At 42.5% G+C, this 22153-nt stretch overlaps 1 protein-coding gene across 1 annotated transcript in view; it reads right to left on the reverse strand.

Moving 5' to 3' along the window:
- The window catches only part of LOC124775294 (probable G-protein coupled receptor 158), a 227814-nt gene that overhangs the window by 128528 nt on the left and 77133 nt on the right, over positions 1–22153 (reverse strand). Inside the window, exon 4 of the mRNA XM_047250132.1 lies at positions 2349–2458. Within this exon, the coding sequence (XP_047106088.1) occupies positions 2349–2458 (110 nt within the window). The remainder of the gene's footprint in view (positions 1–2348; positions 2459–22153) is intronic.

The raw sequence follows: 22153 nt of genomic DNA on the forward strand, positions 1-22153 counted from the left end.
AGCTAATAATGTAAATTAACTGTAACTAATTTGTGCAATAATCGCCCCAATAATAATTTTGATTTCAAAGCAATTTTTTTGAAAAGAACCTTTTAACTGAACCAACGATCTCCTTCATTTCCTTTAAAGAAAAGTTTCAGTTAAATTTAAAAAAAAAAAAAATATTATTTGCAATGCATTTCCTCCAAGCCGTGGCCAACAATGAGAGCAGAAATTTGACATGCAGTTTGAATGAGGTAAGAAATTAATTATGATTTTTTTGCACAGGGCCAAAGACCGATATTTCGGTTTAATTGAATTTTCATTGTCACTGAAGTTTCATTTGCACTGAATTATCTTTTATTATATTTTTGTGGGAGCTTACACCAGAGTCAGATAGCGATTCTCATTTTTTATTGTCATTAAATTTAATTGCTAGGGAGGTTACGCTTGGCTCCCATTTCTATTAAATGTTGTCATCTTTTTTAAATTTTTGTGGGGAGGTTACAACAGGTTTTCTCACTAGTGATAGTCAATAATTCACACATGGAAAGGACAGGCCAAAAACAGCTAAAGAGCTCCAAAAAACATGGATTTTCGAATCACCCGTTGCCGAGGTATCGCATTAACTTGAAATGGAAACCAACTGTGGACGCCACTGGGTACCTCGGCATTTACGTTGATATCTCAAGGCCTGGAGTCGGCTACCTGTTTCCCCCTCCGTGCACTGTACCGTACCGGCCTCACAATCAATTACGAACGTGAAGGCTTCATGGACAGAAGTTCCACCAATAAACGCTACGCTGACGTGCACTTCATGTGTGGAAAAGCGAATGGCAGTGCCCTTGAGGCTGCACTATTGTATGAAGCTTTTCCTCTCTGCAGGCAGCCCGGCAGGCGTACATTTAGACAGTTACATCAGCGCCTTAGAGAAACCGGGAGTTTCGCGCACCAGATCCATAAAATCCGATGTTGAGGCAAGGGTGTTACGCAATGTACACCAACGACCGACTACTTCAACACGCAGGATTGCTACCCAGGGGCGAGTCCTGAGCCGTAGCATCGGCAAGTACTCTATCCATATCATCTCCAGCGAGTGCAAGCCCTCAACAATCCACGTATCCCTCCTAGAGAGAATTTCTGCCACTGGGTGCAATACCAGTGTACCCTTAATCCCTTGTTTGTAAGCAGTATTCTGTTCACCGATGAGGCTGGATTTACCCGAGGCGGGATTTTTAACTATCAAACCTGTCACATTTGCGCCGATATCATTCTTAATGCAACACACGTATCACGACATCAAAAGCGTCATTTTTCGAACGTCTGGGCAGGATCACAATTCGTACCATAGAAACTAACCGGACAGCAGTACATGCGGTTTCTGCGGACCTTAGTTCCAGGTGTAAATGCTGATGGCCCACTGAACTAACACCTGAATATGCGGTTCGTGCATGACGGTGCTCCAGTACATTTTCATTTAGGAATGCACCGGCTTCTAACTATGATGTATGGTCGACATTGGCTGGTTAGAGGAGGGCCTTTGACATGGTTTCCAATCCATGGATTTCTTTCAAATGGTTCAAATCGCTCGCTCCAAGCACTATGGGACTGAACATCTGAGGTCATCAGTCCCCTAGACTTAGAACTACTTAAACCTAACTAACCTAAGGACATCACACACATCCATGCCCGAGGCAGGATTCAAACGTACGACCGTAGCAGCAGCGCGCTTCCAGACTGAAGACTACATTGGGTGGCGTCATGTCAGAAGCCTGGTCTACGCTATCGATGTCAACTGTCTTCAGGAATTAAGATTGCGGATTGAAGCAGCCTTATAGCTTTTACAGAATTCCCCAGATCTGTCTTAGAGGATTCGCAACTCATTTCAGAAACGAGTTCAATGTTGCATTCAGACGCCTGGACAAAATTTCGAACATCAACTTTAACTTTTAGAGATGCTAAGTGTTCCTAGATATTGATTAACCGCAGCAGAAAAGGTATCTCGACAACGGTTGTTTTGAGGACCCATGTTTCTTGGAGCTTTTTTGCTACTTTTGGCCTGTACTTTCTATGTGAATTATTGACCATCACTTCCGTAACGCCCCATATAGAGAACAACAGTGGTCCTGTCACACTTCCCTGGGGCGCTCCTGACGAACAGCCGCTGTCGACGACAGACGAGATTCAGAACAGTAATAAACGCCAGGGGCGCTGCTGTAGACTCTCACCTGTCAAGAGTAGTCAGTAGGAAGTCGATCGTGTAAAACTGGCTTAAAAGTACGCATCACACCCACCTGCTCCAAAAACTTGTCAAGATAAGTCAATAGCAAAGAGCGTGAATAAGGAGGCGGTCTCGTTGCGGGTCTCACCTGTAGAGTTTGAGGATGATGGCGCCGTAGCAGACGACGAAGCCGATCTCGCGCAGCCAGGCCTCCAGCAGACAGCGCACCACGGACGGCGCCAGCAGCTGCACCGGCACCTGCACACCGCACACACAACACGCCCCTGTTCAGCCGCACCACTGAACACACGGCATTTCTGTCTGTTTTGCAGAACTGCAAACTCATCGTAGCAAGAAGCAGAGGAGCAGTTGCCCAGGGTGTTAATACAAGTAGAAATCACCGGTTAAACTCTACCAAAGAAGTAAAAAAAAAAAAAAGGAACAGCCAATAATGCTATTTGTAGATAACAAATAGAGCCGTTACCGGTTTCGAACCGGCAGTTTCATCGTCAGACGATTGCTGCTCGAAGAAGAAAAAGATAAAAAAGCCAGCTTTACTATAACGTACATGGTGATTTTTTCCACCTGTGGCGAAAAAACGTAGTATCATTTGTGACAGAGGCGAGCGAGTGTGCTGGGTCTTATCCCAGTTCACTGCTACGGGCTACGCGCAGTTGAGGAGCGTATATCGCGTGTGGCGCGACGCAGCGCAGCGCGCATTTTTGTAACTTCACAGATTCAAATGGGACACGCAAATTGCGACGCGACGCGGCTGGATCGCGACTGGGACGCGACGCACGCCTGCGCCAGGTTGTGGCACAGTTTCTCGCGCCACGCGGGTAGAATGAGGCGGAGAGCGGGAAGGCAGCCCTGCCGTATGTTCACTTCGGCATGGCACATATGGGCAGTGGAAGTATTGCCCATCCGAAAAATATGGCCTTGCTGTATACGGAATTTTATCATCACTGAGTAGTGTTTCGTTTTTCGCCGTTTAAGCACCTCATCTCTTTTCGTAAGTACATAATAGTTTTCAGTTACATATATCTTACAGTTATTTTCTTTTGTTTATTCTTTTGTCAAAAACAATGCACAGTTCAATAACTGGTGAGCCATTAGCCACTGGGATTATATCTTCTCCCTCCACAATGTTTTCAGATACTAAGAAGGGACAGACAATTCATCGTGAAGATAGTGAATAAGGAACTAAGAAATGTTATAAAATCGCGTGATTTTGAAACAAGGCCGGAAAGTAAAACAAGGTTATCTACTTGCTGCCTGTTATGCTGACGTATCTCTACGATCTGTTGCAAAAAGTCGAAAAGCCGTAATTTCCACCGATATGACCCCTTTGAGCATCTGGTAAAAAGCGTCCAAGAAATGAAGTACATAAGTTTCACTATCGTTAGTTGGATATGGATGTAATAAGAGACATTACGCTGTGTACATGTGGACATTTCCACTACAAGCTAGAAACAGTCGAAAAGCAGTCACAAGTAATGCAGTATGAAATTTTCACCCTGCAGCGGAGTGTGCGCTGGTATGAAACTCCCTGGCAGAATAAAACTGTGTGCAGGACCGAGACTCGAACTCGGGACTTTTGCCTTTCGCGAGAAAGTGCTCTACCAACTTCGCCACTAAGTTGACATATAACACTACGAGCAAGATAAAAATGAAATATTTTTACTGAATAGTTCTTGTAAAATCGTTTGAGAAAGATTAAGTGCGCGCGCGCTTTGTTTCTGTCAGCGCAGAGCGTCGCCAACCGCCGCGTGCAAAGTATGTGTACGCGTCTCAATATGCGCTGAAACGCGCGACACGTGCGGAACGTGCCCGTTATAGTGTCGTGTCACGTCACACGTGCTATACGCGTCTCAATTTGCGCGTAGCCTAGAGTCGTTTCATCACAACACGCCTGTGCGCAGCATACAAGTATTGCGACATACTCTGCGAATAAGATTAAAAATTAAAGTAGCTTTTCTAAACTTTGTCAACATATGCTTCAGTATATTAATGTTTAAATTGTTAAATCTGGAGTGATCAGATGAATATGTTTCTCTAAATACATCGTTTAAAGAAGAAAAATATGTGGCGCTAAAGAAACAAGTTAGAAAGCCAAAAATTGTTCAGGATGTGCAAATGTGTGTCAGAATGAACTGTTAAAAGTCTCAACTTGATTAGATTAATAATTTGGTCAAAATCGGTGTTTTACTTAAAAGTTGAAGGCGCTGAAAAATTGAAATGAGCGTACTGCATTGCGGGCCGAGAGTCCCCCATTCGGCGAAGTTCGGCCGCCGAGGGCAAGTACTTATTGCATTCGACGCCGCATTGGGCGACTTGCGCGTCGGAGATGGGGATGAAATAATGATAAGGACAACACAATATCAAGTCCCTGAGCGGATGAAATCTCCTGCCCCTGAAATCGAACCCGGGCCCCTCGGTGTGGCATTCCGCCGCACTGACCACTCAGCTAACGGGGGCGGACATTGAAGGCGCCAAATGTTAGACTTAGACAGGTGAAAATTGGTATGATGCGTCAGTTCGATAAAAAAACATTAACTATGTGGCCCCATTAAGCTACCTCCAACAGTTTTCAAGTAACTAACTAAAAACAAAATCTGGAACAAAATTTTCCTTATTTGTGATTGATTAAGTATTATTTATATGAAACCCAACCCCTTATGAAACCCATTAAATAACGAAACTATAACAAGTTTCAAGACTTTGATGTAAATAATAATCAGTACAAGGTCTCTTAAAGACATATGTTCAAATGTGTGTGAAATCTTATGGGACTTAACTGTTAAGGTTATCAGTCCCTAAGCTTACACACTACTTAAACCTAAATTATCCTAAGGACAAACACACACACCCATGGCTGAGGGAGGACTCGAACCTCCGCCGGGACCAGCCGCACAGTCCATGACTGCAGCGCCGTAGACCGCTCGGCTAATCCAGCGCGGCCTTAAAGACATATTTCAAGGTCATGTTCTACTGACGGTTCCGTTCTAAAAATTCCAGCCGGCAAAGTTTAAATGCAGTCGAGATGAAACTTTTTCTGTAATTAAAACCAGCTTTACTCCTTCCATATAAAAATTACGAAGATTGTAAATTAATTCACAATAAGTGTCCGAGAAAGCGGCGATTTAGGTGCTACTACCTGGGCATACAGCAGATGACGGCAGATGTTCCCTTCGGCCGCCCGCTGCTCCCATATATAAATACGGCCTGAGAGGCAGTGAAAACTTCACTTCGCACCCAGCTATCAGTCGGTCCGCGACAGTCGAACGCCAGCTTACGCGCTGCCTCGGATGACGCCACAGCCAGTCTGTTGCTAAACGCATGTTTTCGGTACAAATTGTAAGTGGACTCGCTAGGTCTGTCCACCGTCCAAGATCGTTTAGATTTCACGGAAGTAACTGTTCTGGTGCCGCCCGTAATGTTAACAAAATTGCGTAGCAAGTGGTGAGATTGTTCCCCACTTTTTTTTGCCGAGCAATGAACTTTATTAGAAGTCAGGGCAAAAGACCGTTTAATTGGAACTTACTGTAAAGCTCACCTCTGGACTGATCATAGTGCCGTTTACGATAGAGACATCATTATTATTATTAATATCACGAATATTATCATTTTGTGCGTGTTAAAAATTTATTGGATATATTGATCACTTAGAACTCAAAACTGTTCTTCATAATCATAGTTCCTGATCCCGTTGCGTAAGTAGAGAGTAGAAACATTTCTTTCAGTGAGTACGAGGAGAATAAGGACTTGCAGACAGGAAGCTATGGTCAATATGTTCTCCATCGCTTTCTGGGTGACCACAAAAATAGTTTTCAGGCGTTCGTAAAAAGACGGCGAAGTCCAACATTTATTATTACCGGATTGATCGATGAGGGGGTACGGAAGAAAAACGTCTAATGAACTTACGTCCGGAAATGCATGGTTTTCATGCTAGAGATCATTTATTCAACCATACATTGTTACAGAGAGTGCGGTCTAATACGCGCTGTACCATGCAGCTACAGTATGTGTTGAATATTGTTTCCATGTGCCTCAACGCGAGCGTGTACGCGCCGTGGCATGTTCTGTCTCGGCCAGGCTGCACCCGAACCGCGTCAAAAGCAGCATGAATACGCTGCTCCAGCGTCTCCACATCTGGATGCTTTTGAGTGGCCCCATAACCAGAAGTCGCACGGGTTAAGATACGGTGGACGAGCAGGCCATGCAACTGGATCCCCTCGTTCGGTCCATCGTTCAGTGAAGACATGATTGAGGCGAGTCCGGACGTTAACAGGGAAGTGGGCTGGAGAACCATCATGTAGCAGCCACAAAACTATTCGAATCATCATCAGTGACACTTCTTCCAGCAGGGGAGGCAAAGTCACCCGCAAGAAATGCCAACAGTTCAGCCCTGCACACGCTATAAGTGATAAGGGTAGCAACAACCGTCGGGGAGAATGTTCCACACGGTCGTCTGGGTTACACTGTACTGGCGCGCGAACTACGTGGTACTGAAATGGCGGTCGCCCCTTACACGGTGGTAATCACATTTTCCTCCAAGTCTGGTGGCCAAACATTTCAGGTACGTCCTTCATGATTTACGGTCCTGTCTCAGATAAGCGGCGAAACACTGTTGCAAAACTCCAGTGGAAGACTCTGTAGGAGAGACGCTCAGTAGCTCGGTACGGGCTTTTGTTAAAGTTTCGAGAACATACCTTCACCAAGGAGTCAAGCAGTATATTGCTCCCTCCTACGTATATCTCGCGAAGAGACTATGAGGATAAAATCAGAGACATTAGAGCCCACACAGAAGCATACGGACAATCCTTCTTTCCACGAACAATACGAGACTGTAGTAGAAGGGAGAACCAATAGAGGTACTCCGGGTACCCTCCGCCACACACCGTCAGGTGGCTTGCGGAGTATGGATGTAGATGTAGAATGCTGCGGTTGTTGACGGCAGTTATACACAACCTTGCTGCTTGCCGCCCGATGCCGTTTGCCTTTCCATAAGCAAACACCACGTCGGGAAGCTCGTGATTCGATTGCGGAACAATTGTGTACAACGCTGCATCACATCCACTACAAGGTGAGTCAGCAAGAGAAGTGAATCGAACACAACGTTACCAATACTATGGCAGGAGAGGGCACTAGGGTATGGTCTATGAGCTATAGTACCACCCTCTAGGAGGGAACCATGCATACTGTAACTGCATGGTACAGCTCGTATTAGACCACAGTCTCTGTAACAAAGTATGATTGAATAAATGGTCTCTGGCATGGAAACTATAAGTTCATTAGACCTTCTTTGTTCCGTATCCACTCATCGATGGATCCGTAGCGTTTGTACATGGTGGAAAAAATTACCCTGTATTGTACGTTACACTGAACTAAAATGTTTTTTAGTTCATTGTTAAGTCAAGTTACAGTAAAGTAATACATTTTCTAACTCTGTGTTTTCATGTTGGGCACCATCAGCTACTGTGACACAGCTCCTCTATGGCTAGAAAACAGGTTTTCTAACTGTCTGCCATGCAGTTAGGTGATTTTGTACTTATCCACACGGTGGGAGGCGCAGTTCAAAAGATTTTGATAATGGCTTTACTTTATACAATATAATTACGCCCAAATGTTGTTGTTCTTGATAATGGATTAAGCCCAAAATTATGACAGTAATATAAAATAAGGAAATTCTTATAGTCATATGGCGGAAATTTCATTCAAACACTATTACATGACTGTGGCACAAAAATATTAAAAATATTACCATAAGCTGAATGTAATTTCACTCCTCTTTGGCCACAGGCTTTGAGTCAGATTCTCACAGTTTAACAGGTGGCACATCCTTCTGCCTGAAGATGGTTTTACACTGCTTGACAAAAAATGGAATCACCTAGAAGGGTGGAGGAAACGAAATGAAATTTCACTGAGTGAGAATGTACGTGGTCTTTTTCAGTGATTACAAAAGCGAGCAGCGACATAGGACTGATTTTAGGGAATGAATTATCTGTGGGAAACGTAGCCAGAGACGATCTCGCCAAACTTGTTCTTAATTTGGTTTCCTAAAATCGAACGAGAGAGCGATACAGAATTTGGAAATGGGACGGTGACAATGATCCAACCAGAGGCAAAGACTGACCAGTCGCGTACGCTGTCATCTAAGGCTACGCTATGACAGCAACTGACACAAGTTGTCACTGGCATGCCGCTTGAATTTGAGCGCGAAAAGGCCTGATTAGCTAAATTAAATGCTAATTAAGTCAGAAACAGTGCAACGTTTAGTTTTTTTAATAATTATTTCTTAGTATAACTTACTCTGAAACATCATTAAAAGCTTTTCAGACTGTTTGTAACCAGCATGTATTCTTTCTGTACTTATTCTATATATGTATAAGCTTCGTTTTGGAACTCTTAATACATAAAATATCTATATATCTGCCACATTACGCAGTTACAGTCTCACATCCACTTGAAAGTGGCGTGGATATGAAGTCCGAAACTGATCATTGACTTAAAGTACATATCGGCAATTGGAGCGGCACTTCATTTACTGAATATACAACAGCGCTCTCCAAACACGGAGAAATCAATAATACAGGAATTGTACTAGTAGACGTCATTCAAACGTTAACTATCCTATGTCGTATGTTATATGCGCAGCCGATCACATCCATCCAGTGGCAACAAGTATTTGATTTTCGGCGTCATATAATCATTGTCAGAATATAAAAATGTAAAATGCCGTCATAATTTACTCATTAAAGTTTAACACAAAAAGTCACTGTTAAAGTTAGAAACTGTGCATGTGTCTTGAGGAACTTTAAGTCACGCTGCGCAAACTACCCAGAATCTTACGGTATATTAATAATTTTTACTTATGGACCGTCAGACAGCAACTGAATAAAACACAATTTTAGTGCCATACGCGTTTCGCCCTTATTTTCTGCAAGGCATCATCAGTGGCAGGTTGCGTGAACAATTTCCTACATATTGCTTTAAAACAAGCGTTCAGTGCATAGTGTGGAATGGGGAAAAAAATCGCAAATTGGTGTTCATAAGAAGAAGAGCAACACCAAAAATGCAACAGGAGCGTAATATGTCGGAAATTGTCCACGCAATCTGCCACTGATGATGCCTTGCAGAAAATAAAGGCGAAATGCGTATGGCACTAAAATTGTGTTTTATTCAGTTGCTGTCAGACGGTCCATAAGTAAAAATTATTAATATACCGTAATATTACACGCAACTGAGGAAGACAGGACTATAAAAGTTGAAGATACCCAGAATCTGTATAGTGTTTCAGAACGAGAGCATTTAGCGACTCCAAAGAAACGTTGCACATAATTTCAAACCTTTCCGAAACCATTTTTTTACTGACGCTCAGCATAAAATAATGAAAGGAAAAAGGTTTCTCGCTTACCACATTTTCGCTGTTCCATTAGTAAAACTTCAGCTTCAGACGTGACAGTTTAATTAATTATTTCTTTACTACTAAATTTATTCGCTACCTATTTTACGAATAGTATCTAAATTCACCACTGAAGATACTCAAAACACTCTATCATTGCTTAGGAGAAAAACTAGATTCTTCGAGAGAATGTAAATAGTTCTCTATATTGGTTGTACAAATGTTTATAGCATTATAAGAACTGTTCAAAGGTAATTCTCATATGACTGCGCCACATATGGCTTACGATTACCGAGTTAGAACAACGTGAGCCTACTATTTCATAAACAAGTAGGTTGCAGAATGTTCTTCCTTAACATAAGAACGGTGCATTTCTCCCGGATAGAGCATCGTCAGGTTATGTCAAAAAAATCAGAAATTTTCCACCAAAAAGCATTCGTGAAGAAGGCATGTTACCGCATAAAACGTATTAAAAAGCAATCTCGTGGAGGTGACGACAGGCGTAGCAACGCAGAAAACGATCTGGCATGCAAACAGCAATCAGCCGTACAGTAAGACGGCCCCAAGGGCAGAGAATTTCTGGTTTCTTAACATAACCTGATGTTCTTATGTTACTAAAGAACGTTCTGCTACCTACAAGTGTTCTTTAAATAGTAGTAATAGAAGGTTACTGTACTACCACGTCAAGATGGAATGGGATAATTTTTAACAACATGGGTGTTTCATGCGCGTGGGAATTCGATTGTTGTTGTGGTCTTCAGTTCGAAGACTGGTTTGAAGCAGCTCTCCATGCTACTCTATCCTGTGCGAGCCTCTTCACCTCCAAATAACTATTGCAATTCATATCCTTCTGAATCTGCTTACTATATTCATCCCTTGGTCTCTACGACTTTTACCCCCCCCCCCCCCCCACACACACTTTCCCTCAATAGTAAATTGGTGATTTCTTGATTTCTCAGAATGTGTCCTATTAACCCATCCCTTCTTGTCAAGTTGTACCACAAATTTCTTGTCTTCACAATTCTATTCAGTACTTCCACATTAGTTAGGTGAACGACCGAATCTTCACCATTCTTTTGTAGCATTACATTTTCAAAGCTTCTATTCTCTGTCTAAACTGTTCATCGTCCATGTTTCACTCCCATTCACGGCTACACTCCAGACAAATACCTCCAGAAAAGACTTTCTAACACTTAAATCTATATTCGATGCCAACAAATTTCTATTCTTCAGGAACGGTTTTCTTCTGACGGCGTCTACATTTTGTATTCTCTCTACTTCCGCCATCATCAGTTATTTTGTTGTCCAAATACCATAACTCATCTACAACTTCAAGAGCCTTTTTTCCTAATCTGATTCCCTTAGCATCATCTGATTTAACTCGATTACGTTCCATTATCTTTTAAAGAACTAAGAAATTTCACATTGCTGCGTATAGCCCTCATAAAAGCACGGTTGCAACCAAGAATTCATTGCAGAAAACCATAAGTAGCACATCGACACTTAAAGTAAAAGAGCAGTTGTTAATAAATCATCAAACAGATACTGACAGCTGAGTGGAAGACAACGTGTTGCTATCCCATAAGAGAAATTTAACCTCTACATTGGATATACTTTAAGTTAGATTAAGTAGCGTGTAACCCTAGGGACCAATGACCTTAGCAGTTTTGTCTCATAGGTACTTACCACAAATTTCCAAATTCCCAAATGAACAATAGAAACTGTAATGAGACTCTAGGCAGCCCGCGTCCCCGAGTTTTATGATCTCAGAGCGAACGGTAATTACTAAACATCTCCTCACAAACTGCTGAAAAAAGCAGTCAAGCTTTACCTGCTAGCACATAGAAAACATTTAAAAGAGATAAATCTTTCGATCCTCAGAGGTTTTCCATCCTGCCTCGGTGCCATCCAACGTGAAGGAGGACGTTTTCTGTATCAAGGTGCTCGTCTTTGACGAAGAAGAAGCCCTTCCAAATTTTCAGCGAACTGTAACGTTTGCCTCTATTTCGGAGAAACTGGTGATAAAAATCTGTGGTACTGCTCTGCAGTGTGTAAGGAATCCGGCTGTGATTGTGTCATTACACACCGATACTTCTTTGGAGGAAAATATGTGAACAAAATTATAGACATCGAAATAAAATTAATATTACAAATAAAATACACTAGAGTGTTATTTGCAACTAGGCAATCAGTCTTGTGTAGGAATAGAAATCTGAATTTAAGTATTTGGGGCATCCTTCTTCTTCATTTGAACACGCGCAAGAGTTCATACACGCGTCCCAGCACATGGTAGCCCGGCTTGGTTGGTGTCTAAGGATAACCAAAATCTGAACTAAAAATTAAATAGAAACAGTCTTGATCGCGTTTTCATACCTTTATTAGTTAACAACCGGTTTCGGCTCTTTACTCAGAGCACGCCTTTCCCTGCCATTGCGGCTGCTGGTGGCGGCAGGCGGAGCGAGATCCGTAGATGTAAGGACGTCACCGCTCCTTCCTTCTACGGATCTCGCTTCGCCTGCCGCCACCAGCAGCCGCAATGGCAGGGAAACGCATGGTCTGAGGAAAGGGCCGAAACTGGTTGTTAACAAATAAAAGTCTGAAAACGCGATCGAGACTGCTTTTATTTGGTTTTTGGCTTTTAATACTAATAAAATAAGAGAAATCAGGGCTCGCACAGAAAAACTTAAGTGCTCGCTTTTCCCGCGCCCCGTTCGAGAGTGTAACGGTAGAGAGACAGCTTGAAGGTGGTTCATTGAACCCTCTGCCAGGCACTTTGTTGTGAATAGCAGAGCAATCGCGTAGATATAGATCGCTGCTTTTCTCCAATTACAGAATGCTTTCTAAAATTTCAAAATATGAACGTCTAGACTGGTAATTCAGTACAAGCCCACCTGAAATTAAGTCTAGGACTAGATTCAGCAAGTGGTTTTGCTCAGTTAAGAAGGAAAATTTGCTTCAACAAAACAGTCTTTGATCAAAAGCATGTTGACAGCTGTCAATGGTCATTAATACGGGATGTGTCCACCATCGTCTTTACGATGACTTGAACGCAGCTGGCGACATGTTCTACGAGATGTCAGTGGAGTAGTGGCAGCCTATTCTTCCTCAAGTCCCGAAACCAGAAAAGGTACTAATGTTGGACGTTGGTGTAAGGAACGAAGCCGACGTTCTAACTCATCCAAAAAGTGTTCCACTTGGTTCGAGTCGGGGCTCTGGGCAGGCCAGCGTGTTTCAGCAACGTTGTATCACAGAAGCTGCTTTATGACAGGATGCACTGTCAGCTGATACAAACCATCAACGTCTCCAAACTATTTCTCTACTATACGCAGTACACTGTACTGTAAAATGTGTTCATATCCTTCCACACTTCGTCTCCTGTTAAGCGCAATAAGGGGACCGCACCCTAACCAAGAAATATACCCTCTGTTGTGATCGACAATACGCAATTTTTCACAAAACACAACTTTTATTTTTGTAAGTTTACAAGGCAACAATAACGATGCCAGTAAAAGTCTCCTAATTGAGGCAAACGAAAGTGCATTTCTAGTTTTCCACAAAGGTTTAGGGTAACGCTCACACACTAGTAAAAGCCCCATTCAGAGACGAAGACGTAATCTTCAGTGGTCGAAGACCACGAGGTCGGCATCCAGAGAGAACTGAACTCCGGGGCTGGTTCTAGCCCCTAAATAGCTGTCTCCAGCCAATCAGGTTTTGGCGTAGTGATACTACCTGCAGGCCGTGGCCGGAGCTCCCCCTACACGAAGTAGTGCTCGGAATGTCTGACTCCATTATCTTGTATGTAAGTAGCCGGTGTTTACCATGGTGCTTTTGGTACGCCTTGGACGTACACAACTCCGTCCTCTGTGTGTAATATGGGTTGCCGTCCTGCAGGGGCTACCTTGGTCCCAGCATAACACCCTCATACCGTAGTACTGTCTCCTCTATACTTCATTGCTGGAGCTATACATGATGGCAGGTAACGTTCTCCAGACATTCGCCAGACCTACATGTTACAGCCTGACTCATCACTCGAAACCACTCGATTGCAGTCATCCCCTGTCCTTTGGCGTCACTCTGCACACGATCTCAAGTGTCGCTCAGCATTTACTACACAAATGTGTGGTCAATGAGGAGCTGTCAGACTACTGTACCACATTCTTTTCAAACACTGTGCTAGCTGGACTTCCTCTGATTTCATGTGGTTTTTAATAACCACTCTCCGCAATGCTTGACGCTCTTGTCCGTCAGTACATGAGGTCTTCATAGTCTTGCTTTAGCTGTGGTAGTCCTTTCGCGTCTCCACTTCTCAATCACATCACCAACAGTCGACTTTGGCAACTTTGGAAGGGTTGAAATGTCTCCCATAGATTTCCTAATGCGGCATCCAACGACTAGTCCGAGGTCGAGGACACTGATCTCTCCCGACTATATCACTCTGGTGTTACTGCTTCTCCACGACAGCACGACACCCCTACCTCTGTTACACTGGCGGGTCCGCGTCTCGTGACATTTAGTGGTCAATTCTGCATTACATAGTGGTATCCAGGTACCTATGAACAACTTGGCCCAAATACATTGCACCCCTTGTACGTTTTCCACCTGCAACGGAAAACTGGTAAATTCCTACGTTTCTTTAACAAATATAAGGGACGATTAAAAAATTTCCGTTCTAAAACCAGACAAACTCCTTGCCTGCATTTCTTTGCTTATATATCTGCATCGGAGTCACACTGTGTAAGGTGGCTATAATTTCACACGTTACAAGCACTCATCCATATACTTTGCCATGATCTACAAACAATTATGTATCATGTGATAGGTTGTACATCGTATATACGAATATATAATACTGACATTGCCACATACGTCTTGTAAATAATTGTTAACGCTTATGCATGAAACGGCAGACCGAAATCAAGTCCTGGCTGGAGTGCCCACACAGGTGTGTTGGTCCTGCTTAAACAAAGGAAGTAGGAGACAGACGTCGTAGCACCTAAGCGCTGGAGCACAATAGAGTCGCGACCAGCTGGTTATTCTGCTGAACTGGAAGGATTATACTTCGGAAACTACGGAAATCTTGGACGCAGGTGAGAGAAACGAAGAAGCAGCACGCTGGAAACCATTCAGGCTTGGTTATTTCCAAGGATTTTTACTCAGAAGCGCACCAGTGTACGAGTATAGGTTTTTCCTCGCAAACTTTCCACGCTGGACGACAAAAGACTAAAATATTGTTGGTTGGCGTTCAGAATAATCTGTAGCGAGGGAGAATATTCCGTCGTTTCGGGAATATGATTCGTTTTCGGAATTATGATGGTGGGGAGCCGAGCCTTGCTGGGAGGCCAGCGGTAGAGAGAAGAGGTTTTCCGTTTTGAGCTCCCGTGTGTGACAGTCGCTCAGTATCAGCTTCTTGTTGGTATGGACGGACTTTTTGTCTTTGTTCTCACGAGATTTTATAGTTAGAACGGTTAGGCACTGTACTGTTGTGAACTTATACGATTCTGGACTTCGCCTCTGGGTTGGAAGTCGTCGTTGAGTACGCGGCGTTCAGTGACTGAGAGCACTTCTTCTGCCTATACTTAAATTGAGACGTTATGTGAACTCCGTCCTTGTGGTTGGGAGTTGGCGTTTCTCGTCTGTAGACCACAAAGAGGAGAAGACAGTATTACAATATATTAGTCAGAGGACCACCTTCTGCCATCCTAGTGTTTGACAGATTTTTTATTTGTGGATGGAGTTGTTTCATTGTCGCAGACGAGTACGGGAATCATCACTTCGACACACCGGACGCAGTACATACAGTGATATTGCAAATTGCTTCGGCTTATTAGCGCTATAAAAGCTAAACAATTGTGATGACGTTAGCCTATTTCCACTGAGGTTCCACACCACCGTAGATCATCTTTGAAAGTAGTGTTTTCTAGTGTTTGGTACGTAGATGATGTCAGTCTTTTCGCGTCACTGATGTTGGACCGCGAAGTCATAATAAGGGGCAGAGTTGGGCAATTGATTAGTAATGTTACTTAGGAAATGTAAACTTTGTGATCTGAAGGTTTTTTAATCTACAATAAATATATTAGCAGGAACAACGTTTATCATTTAGTAGGATTAGTTGCCTTCATTATTCATTTATATTTAGACTGTAATTTAGAGAATTAAGAGATGCTACGGTCTGCTTCAGGGGGTAGTCAGAAAGGGCCAAATCTTCATTTAGCGTTTGTTATATTCCGTTGCGCACATTCATTTTACACCCACCTGAAGTAGCATCTTGGAACTGGGTTGTATATACGCTGCAGCAACGCCCTCAAACGGAAACTTTTAGATTGCCCCTGCGTCATCCGCTTTCTAATGGTTAATTTGTCTTCATTATGAAAAAGATGACGCTTGAGAGACTTACCCGCCATTTATTTCGCGACAAATAGAGTACCAAAACCTGAAAAATATACCTCAGATTAAAGCGGCGCTTTGGCGTGTTGTACTACTGAAGGAGACATTTGAAGCTAATGGTATAACAAGGTAAAATCAAAATGTCGAGACACAAAGGATAACCTCTTACTCTTTATGACTAGATAAACGACTCCCACCGTATAAGTATTTTCGTCGACGCGTAACTGCAACCGAAGCAACGTATTACCCCTGAGATCTTTCTACGGTGATTGGGCAGCGCTACAGAGAAATATGACGGTAGCGTGATGTAAAAGCGTCGACACGGTCTACAGATTTATCAAACCTCAATATGGGAAAGCTTGTCCGCTCCGCGATGCCAAAAGCTGTTATTAACTAAAGTTTACTTTCCACGAGTTCCAAATAGTTCTCTGTGATGGAGAGCGAAATATGATTACAAAACTATTCCTTGTAGCACTCTGCGTCAACTGCAGTTGCCCCTTTGTGTTTACGACGAAAAATTCGATTGTAGCTACACGGTGACTACCTTCGCTTTACAGCAAAACGTGGCAGACTGGGTCCGCAATGGGAATTAAATTTCTTTTACTAAAGCGTAAACACTAACGGCAGAGAAAAGTTTGATATATTCCCGGATGTGGACGCAATAAGAAATATTTGTGCGAGATGTCAAAAAGAAAGTAACACACATTTTCAGTCACGTGTTTAATCCTTACGGAAACTTTTATCTAACAAAGCGAAAGCTACAAGGGGACTTGGAAAAGTAATTTACACATGTCGTCCACGCTAAGACTATTACGCAACAAGAATGGGAACCATCAGAAGAGAGTAAGTGCATTACATACAGACACAGTCTGATGCGGTGCGGGTAACTGGCGCATCACGCCATGGCACGGCAACTGAAAACGTACTTCAAAGACGAACTACCCGCAACGTTAAATTCCACATATACTGAGCTGAGAGAAGTCATGGGATACCTAATATCGTGCCTGGTGAAGTGTAGCAACTCGACGTGGTATTGGACTCAACAACTCGTTGGAAGTCCTCTGCAAAAATTCTGAGCAGTACTGCCTCTATAGCCGCCCATCATCACGAAACTGGTGCCGGTGGAGGATTTTGTGCACGAACTGACCTCTCCATTGCGTCCCATAAATTTTCGATGAGATTCATGTCGGGCGATCTGGGTGGCCAAATCATTAGCTCGAATTGTACATAATATTGTTCAAATCAATCGCGAACAGTTGTGGCCCCGTGACATAGTACATTGTCATCCATAAAAATTCAGTCTTTGTTTAGAAACGTTAAGCCCAAGAATGGTTGTAAATGGTCTCCAAGTAGCCAAATATAGGCATTTCCAGTCAATGATGGATTCAGTAGTATCAGAAGATCCAGGCCGTTCCATGTAAACACAGCCCATACCGTTATAGAGCCACCACCAGCTTGCTCAGTGCCTTGTCGACAACCTGGGTCCACGGCTTCGTAGGGTCGCCGCCATACTCGAACGTTACCAACAGCACTTACTAGCTGAAATCGGGACTCACGTCACAAGGGAACGGTTTTCCGGTCGTCTAGAGTCCAAGGAGAGGAGAGGCGCTGCAGGCGATGACGTGCTGTTAACAAAAGCACTCGCGTCGGTCGTCTGCTGCCATAGCCCATTAACGCCAAATTTGGCCGCACTGTACTAACGGAGATGTTTGTCGCACATCCCACACTGACTTCTCCTGTTATTTCATGCAGTGGTACTTGTCTGTAAGCACTGACAGCTCTACATCTACATTTACATACTGCAAATCGTACTTATGTGCCTGGTAGAGGTTCCACCGAACCACATTCACAGTGAATAAAACTCCGGTGCTCTCGGCCGTAAAATGAAGGCCACCAGCCAATGCGTTGTCGGTGGTGAGAGGTGATGTCTGAAATTTGGTATTCTCTGCACACTCTTGAAGCTGTGGATCTCGGAATATTTAAATTGCTTAACGATTTCCGAAATGGAATGTCCCATGAGCCTATATCCAACTACCATCCCGCGCTCAGAGTCTGTTAATTCCGTCGTGCGGACATAATCACGTCAGAGATCTTTCACATGAATTACGTAAGTACAAATGACAGCTCCGCCGATCGACTGCCCTTTTATATCTTGTGAAAGCAATATTACCGCTATCGTATTATGTGCATATCGCTATCCCATGACTTTTGTCGCCTCAGTGTCGATTCACCTTGACATTCTGTCAGTATATGGACCAAATGCAACGTCGCCTTCGGCCGGAATGAAATGGTTCCAACATTTTGAAAAAGTCTTCGCAGACGTCCAGGCAATCACAGACGTGGGCGTATCACAACGAGATTTTCGAATGGCTCGATGATCAAGGAACGAAGTTCTGTCGTCGAAAATTGAACGATTGGTGGAACTTTCCGACAGTCATTTGTACAGATTTGGTGCCAATGTTGAAAAGTAGTGTCACTTTCAAGTGCAATTGTGGGGATGTCAGTCTTGCAGAGCTGTGTTACATTTCTTCATTTAATTCCTCTCTCCTTTCTACAATACTGTCTTCATGTTTAGTTCCCTTATACAGACTCTCTAAGCATATCTTTCATCTTTCCGGCTTAGATTAGATTATATTAGTTCTTCGTTACATAGATCCGTGCTAAGGAGATCCTCGTGGATGTGGAACATGTCATTCTTTTCTTTAAAGCTGAAATAACAATACTAATAGTATGAATATATACATCATTTGTTTCTATTAAAAAATTCGTCAATGGAGTAGAAGGAGTTGGCCATTAGTAAGTCTTTTAGGCTCCTTTTAAACTGAGCTTTATTTGTACCAAAATTTTTTATGAAACTTCCTGGCACATTAAAACTGTGTGCCCGACCGAGACTCGAACTCGGGACCTTTGCCTTTCGCGGGCAAGTGCTCTATCATCTGAGCTACCGAAGCACGACTCACGCCCGGTACTCACAGCTTTACTTCTGCCAGTATCTCGTCTCCTACCTTCCAAACTTTACAGAAGCTCTCCTGCGAACCTAGCAGAACTAGCACTCCTGAAAGAAAGGATATAGCGGAGACATAGCTTAGCCACAGCCTGGGGGATGTTTCCAGAATGAGATTTTCACTCTGCAGCGGAGTGTGCGCTGAAGTTTCTTCGAAGTAATACATCATTCACAATCGCTTGATTCGACTATACGAGGCTTACCGTTCCTATTAGTGTTGTACTGCGAAACCGTCGAATGGTGTTTACATGTCAATGGCACCGCAGATGGAGACGCCGTATTCGGCGAATATTTACTATTTTCACGATATACCAGAGATAATTGTCAGAGCATGTGCTTCGATAACTGTCGAACTGATAGGGAATACCACTCTATCCTTGATAAGCATATTGCAACACTGCATTGATACCAATGGTCATCACTTCGAACACCTTTTGTAAATGGACGTTCATGCCACCTTTGTGACATTCGTTGATCTTCAATGACCTTACTGTTACACCTCATTGGATTCGTCTCGATAGCCACTATCAGAAAATAAGTACCAAACTACAGCATACCATTTAAAAAAAAACGAAGTTGACCTTCATATGTCTTACGCGACCCCCCCTACCAGCAAAAATCCAATGCCATAATACAGCCCTGTGATCCGATGCAACATTAGTCCCCCAAACCCTTCCGTTACTATCATACTTTTGGAGTTATTCTAGGTGGCAATAGTTAGTGACTCACCCTGTATATTTTAAATAACTGATAAGCGAAATATAATGTTCTCAGTTGTTTTATCAAACAAATAAACTGAATAAAACATTCGTATTTCACTTCAATGTAGGATCTCGGTTATTAATTTATATAAATGTATTTTAATTATATATATGAACATACTTTGAATTAGACTTCGTTAACTTTGAAGAAGGCGGTCAATGCGATACATGTTGTTTCCAGTGTGGCAACTGCGTGTCTAGGATTTTACTACTGTTAGGAAGCCTTTTTGCATTAATCGACATATGTAGGTTATATAACAACAGTCAATAAGAGAATGTATATTGTAACACAAATCACAATTGTTTGTTACAGAAATTTTTGGTTCAAGTTTAAAAATCAAATTTTTTCTATGCCTTTCAGTTTCAGGGAGCTTCGCGCATCAGACGATATTTGATCTGGTTTTGAGAATGTCCTTTCTGATGGCACTGAAGTAACCGTGACAAACAAGCATATTTTTGCTAAGCATGGCAGCTCAAGATAGAGGAGTGTTCGCGCCTGCCACCACCTTGAAGGACACTCGTGCCTACGTAATAACTTTTCTTCCATGCATTGCCTCACTGAAATTATGTTAACAGTGATGCCGTAGAACTTGATTCCGATTTCGCACCAAATTCTTTCCAAATTGTGCTCTCTTCTTTAAAACGAATGGGCGATACGGACTCAGTAAACTCTATTTTAAGTGGTGTCCTTGAATGAATGTTTTTTTCTGCTTCAGTTTTTAATGAACTTCTGGTGCGCTCGGAAGCAGTTCGTCTTTAAAAGCAAACCTCTTAAACCTTGGATTTAACAGGGCCGCTTTCGAAAGGACTGCGTGTTTAGCACAGCTTTTAAATCGTTTATTAAATTCCGTAATTAACTTGAGCAGAAAGTTCTTTGCTATTTCCGTGCTTAAGTTAATATATGAATTGTCACATATCCCCGCTACACTATCCGTGGCTGCTATCACCACTAAAACAGACCCTTGCATTTGTGAGGACATTTCTTCTGTAAGCTGTTTAAGAGACTTTAAAGTTTTAACAACTTGTGAAGCGGATTGCCATTAAGTTTTAAGGAGTCTTTCCACAGGATTGTAAAGAAGTCCCAACACCACTTCAACAGGTGCTTATAGAGTAGAAATCCTTTCCCAGCAAGTCCAATGTGCTTTTCCACCTATTCGTAACGTCCATTTTCAGTTTTAAAAGTGTTTTTCCCATCATGAGCTGCTCTTGCGTTGAAGTGGACTGCTATGGAAGTGTTCTCCTATTGTTTTTGTTTTCTGTATAATATTTTCAATGCTCTTAAATTAAGCGTATGCACGACACAGATGTTCATAGCCCCCCAACTGAATTACTGCTTTCATGTTAGGGGCATTATCTGTAACAGAGACAAATATTTTATCTTGTACTTCCCAGTTACATAATAAATTACATTACTCCATTTCAATGTAGTCAGCTGTACGCCGCTCGTAACATCTTAATAATGCTGTCTTCAGTTCACAGTTTTCGATGTAGTGTACTGTAACTGCCTGATTGAGCATCGTTTCCCGAGGCGTCCACCAATCAGTAGTGATGGAAAAGTGAGATGCACTTCCCATTTAGTCTTAATTTATTTTGTACTCTTACATCCTGAGCATCCAGTAAGGTTATGCGCAGTATGCACCTTGATGGTAACTTATAGTTGGGTTCCAAACACTCAGTCAAAGCTTTGAAGCCTACATCTTCAGTCACAGAAGACGGTTGCAAATTACCAAAAACTAACTAAGTAATTTTTTTTCTCTTGCAACACGTAGAGGTTTTTTGATAAATGTGGTAATGGTTTTTGTTGTTGTTCTTAAGGCTGACGTTTAAATGAAGGAACTTCAGATCTAGGTGTAGACGAAACTGGTGGAATTGTAACTATGATCTTGTATGATTACCGATTTTTTTATAAGATTTTTTAGAAATTGGATGTAAAACCACTTTTCATCTAATATAAGGTATGGCAAAGATCACACTTTGCCTTATCATCGGTACCTTCAGTAAAAAGGTTCCACAGTTTACTCCTTTATTTGTCTATTATAAATTGCACTGAAAAGAATCAATACAGAACTGTTAAGCCATCGTGATTTACAGAAGGATCATAGGTCGGAGAAAGGGTCTAAGAATGGTAACTACTGTTCACGCAGTCTATCTTGGGTGTTTGGCGCGATGGTCGTTCATGGAATGTCAGAGCCAGTCGGAATATTTTGTGATTACTGTCGCTTGTTTCCTATTGACGCCACAGTGACCGACCATAGTTTTAGCACTACATTTACGAGCCGCGGAATTTGTTGTACTGCGTTTTGCTACATTAACAATTAAAATAATATCGACATGTGCGAAATAGTATCGCATCTGAACATAACCCTATTTTATACATTTTGTACAACTTTTTTGTACTA

This window comes from Schistocerca piceifrons, chromosome 2, assembly GCF_021461385.2.
Source record: "Schistocerca piceifrons isolate TAMUIC-IGC-003096 chromosome 2, iqSchPice1.1, whole genome shotgun sequence".
NCBI lineage: Eukaryota > Metazoa > Arthropoda > Insecta > Orthoptera > Acrididae > Schistocerca > Schistocerca piceifrons.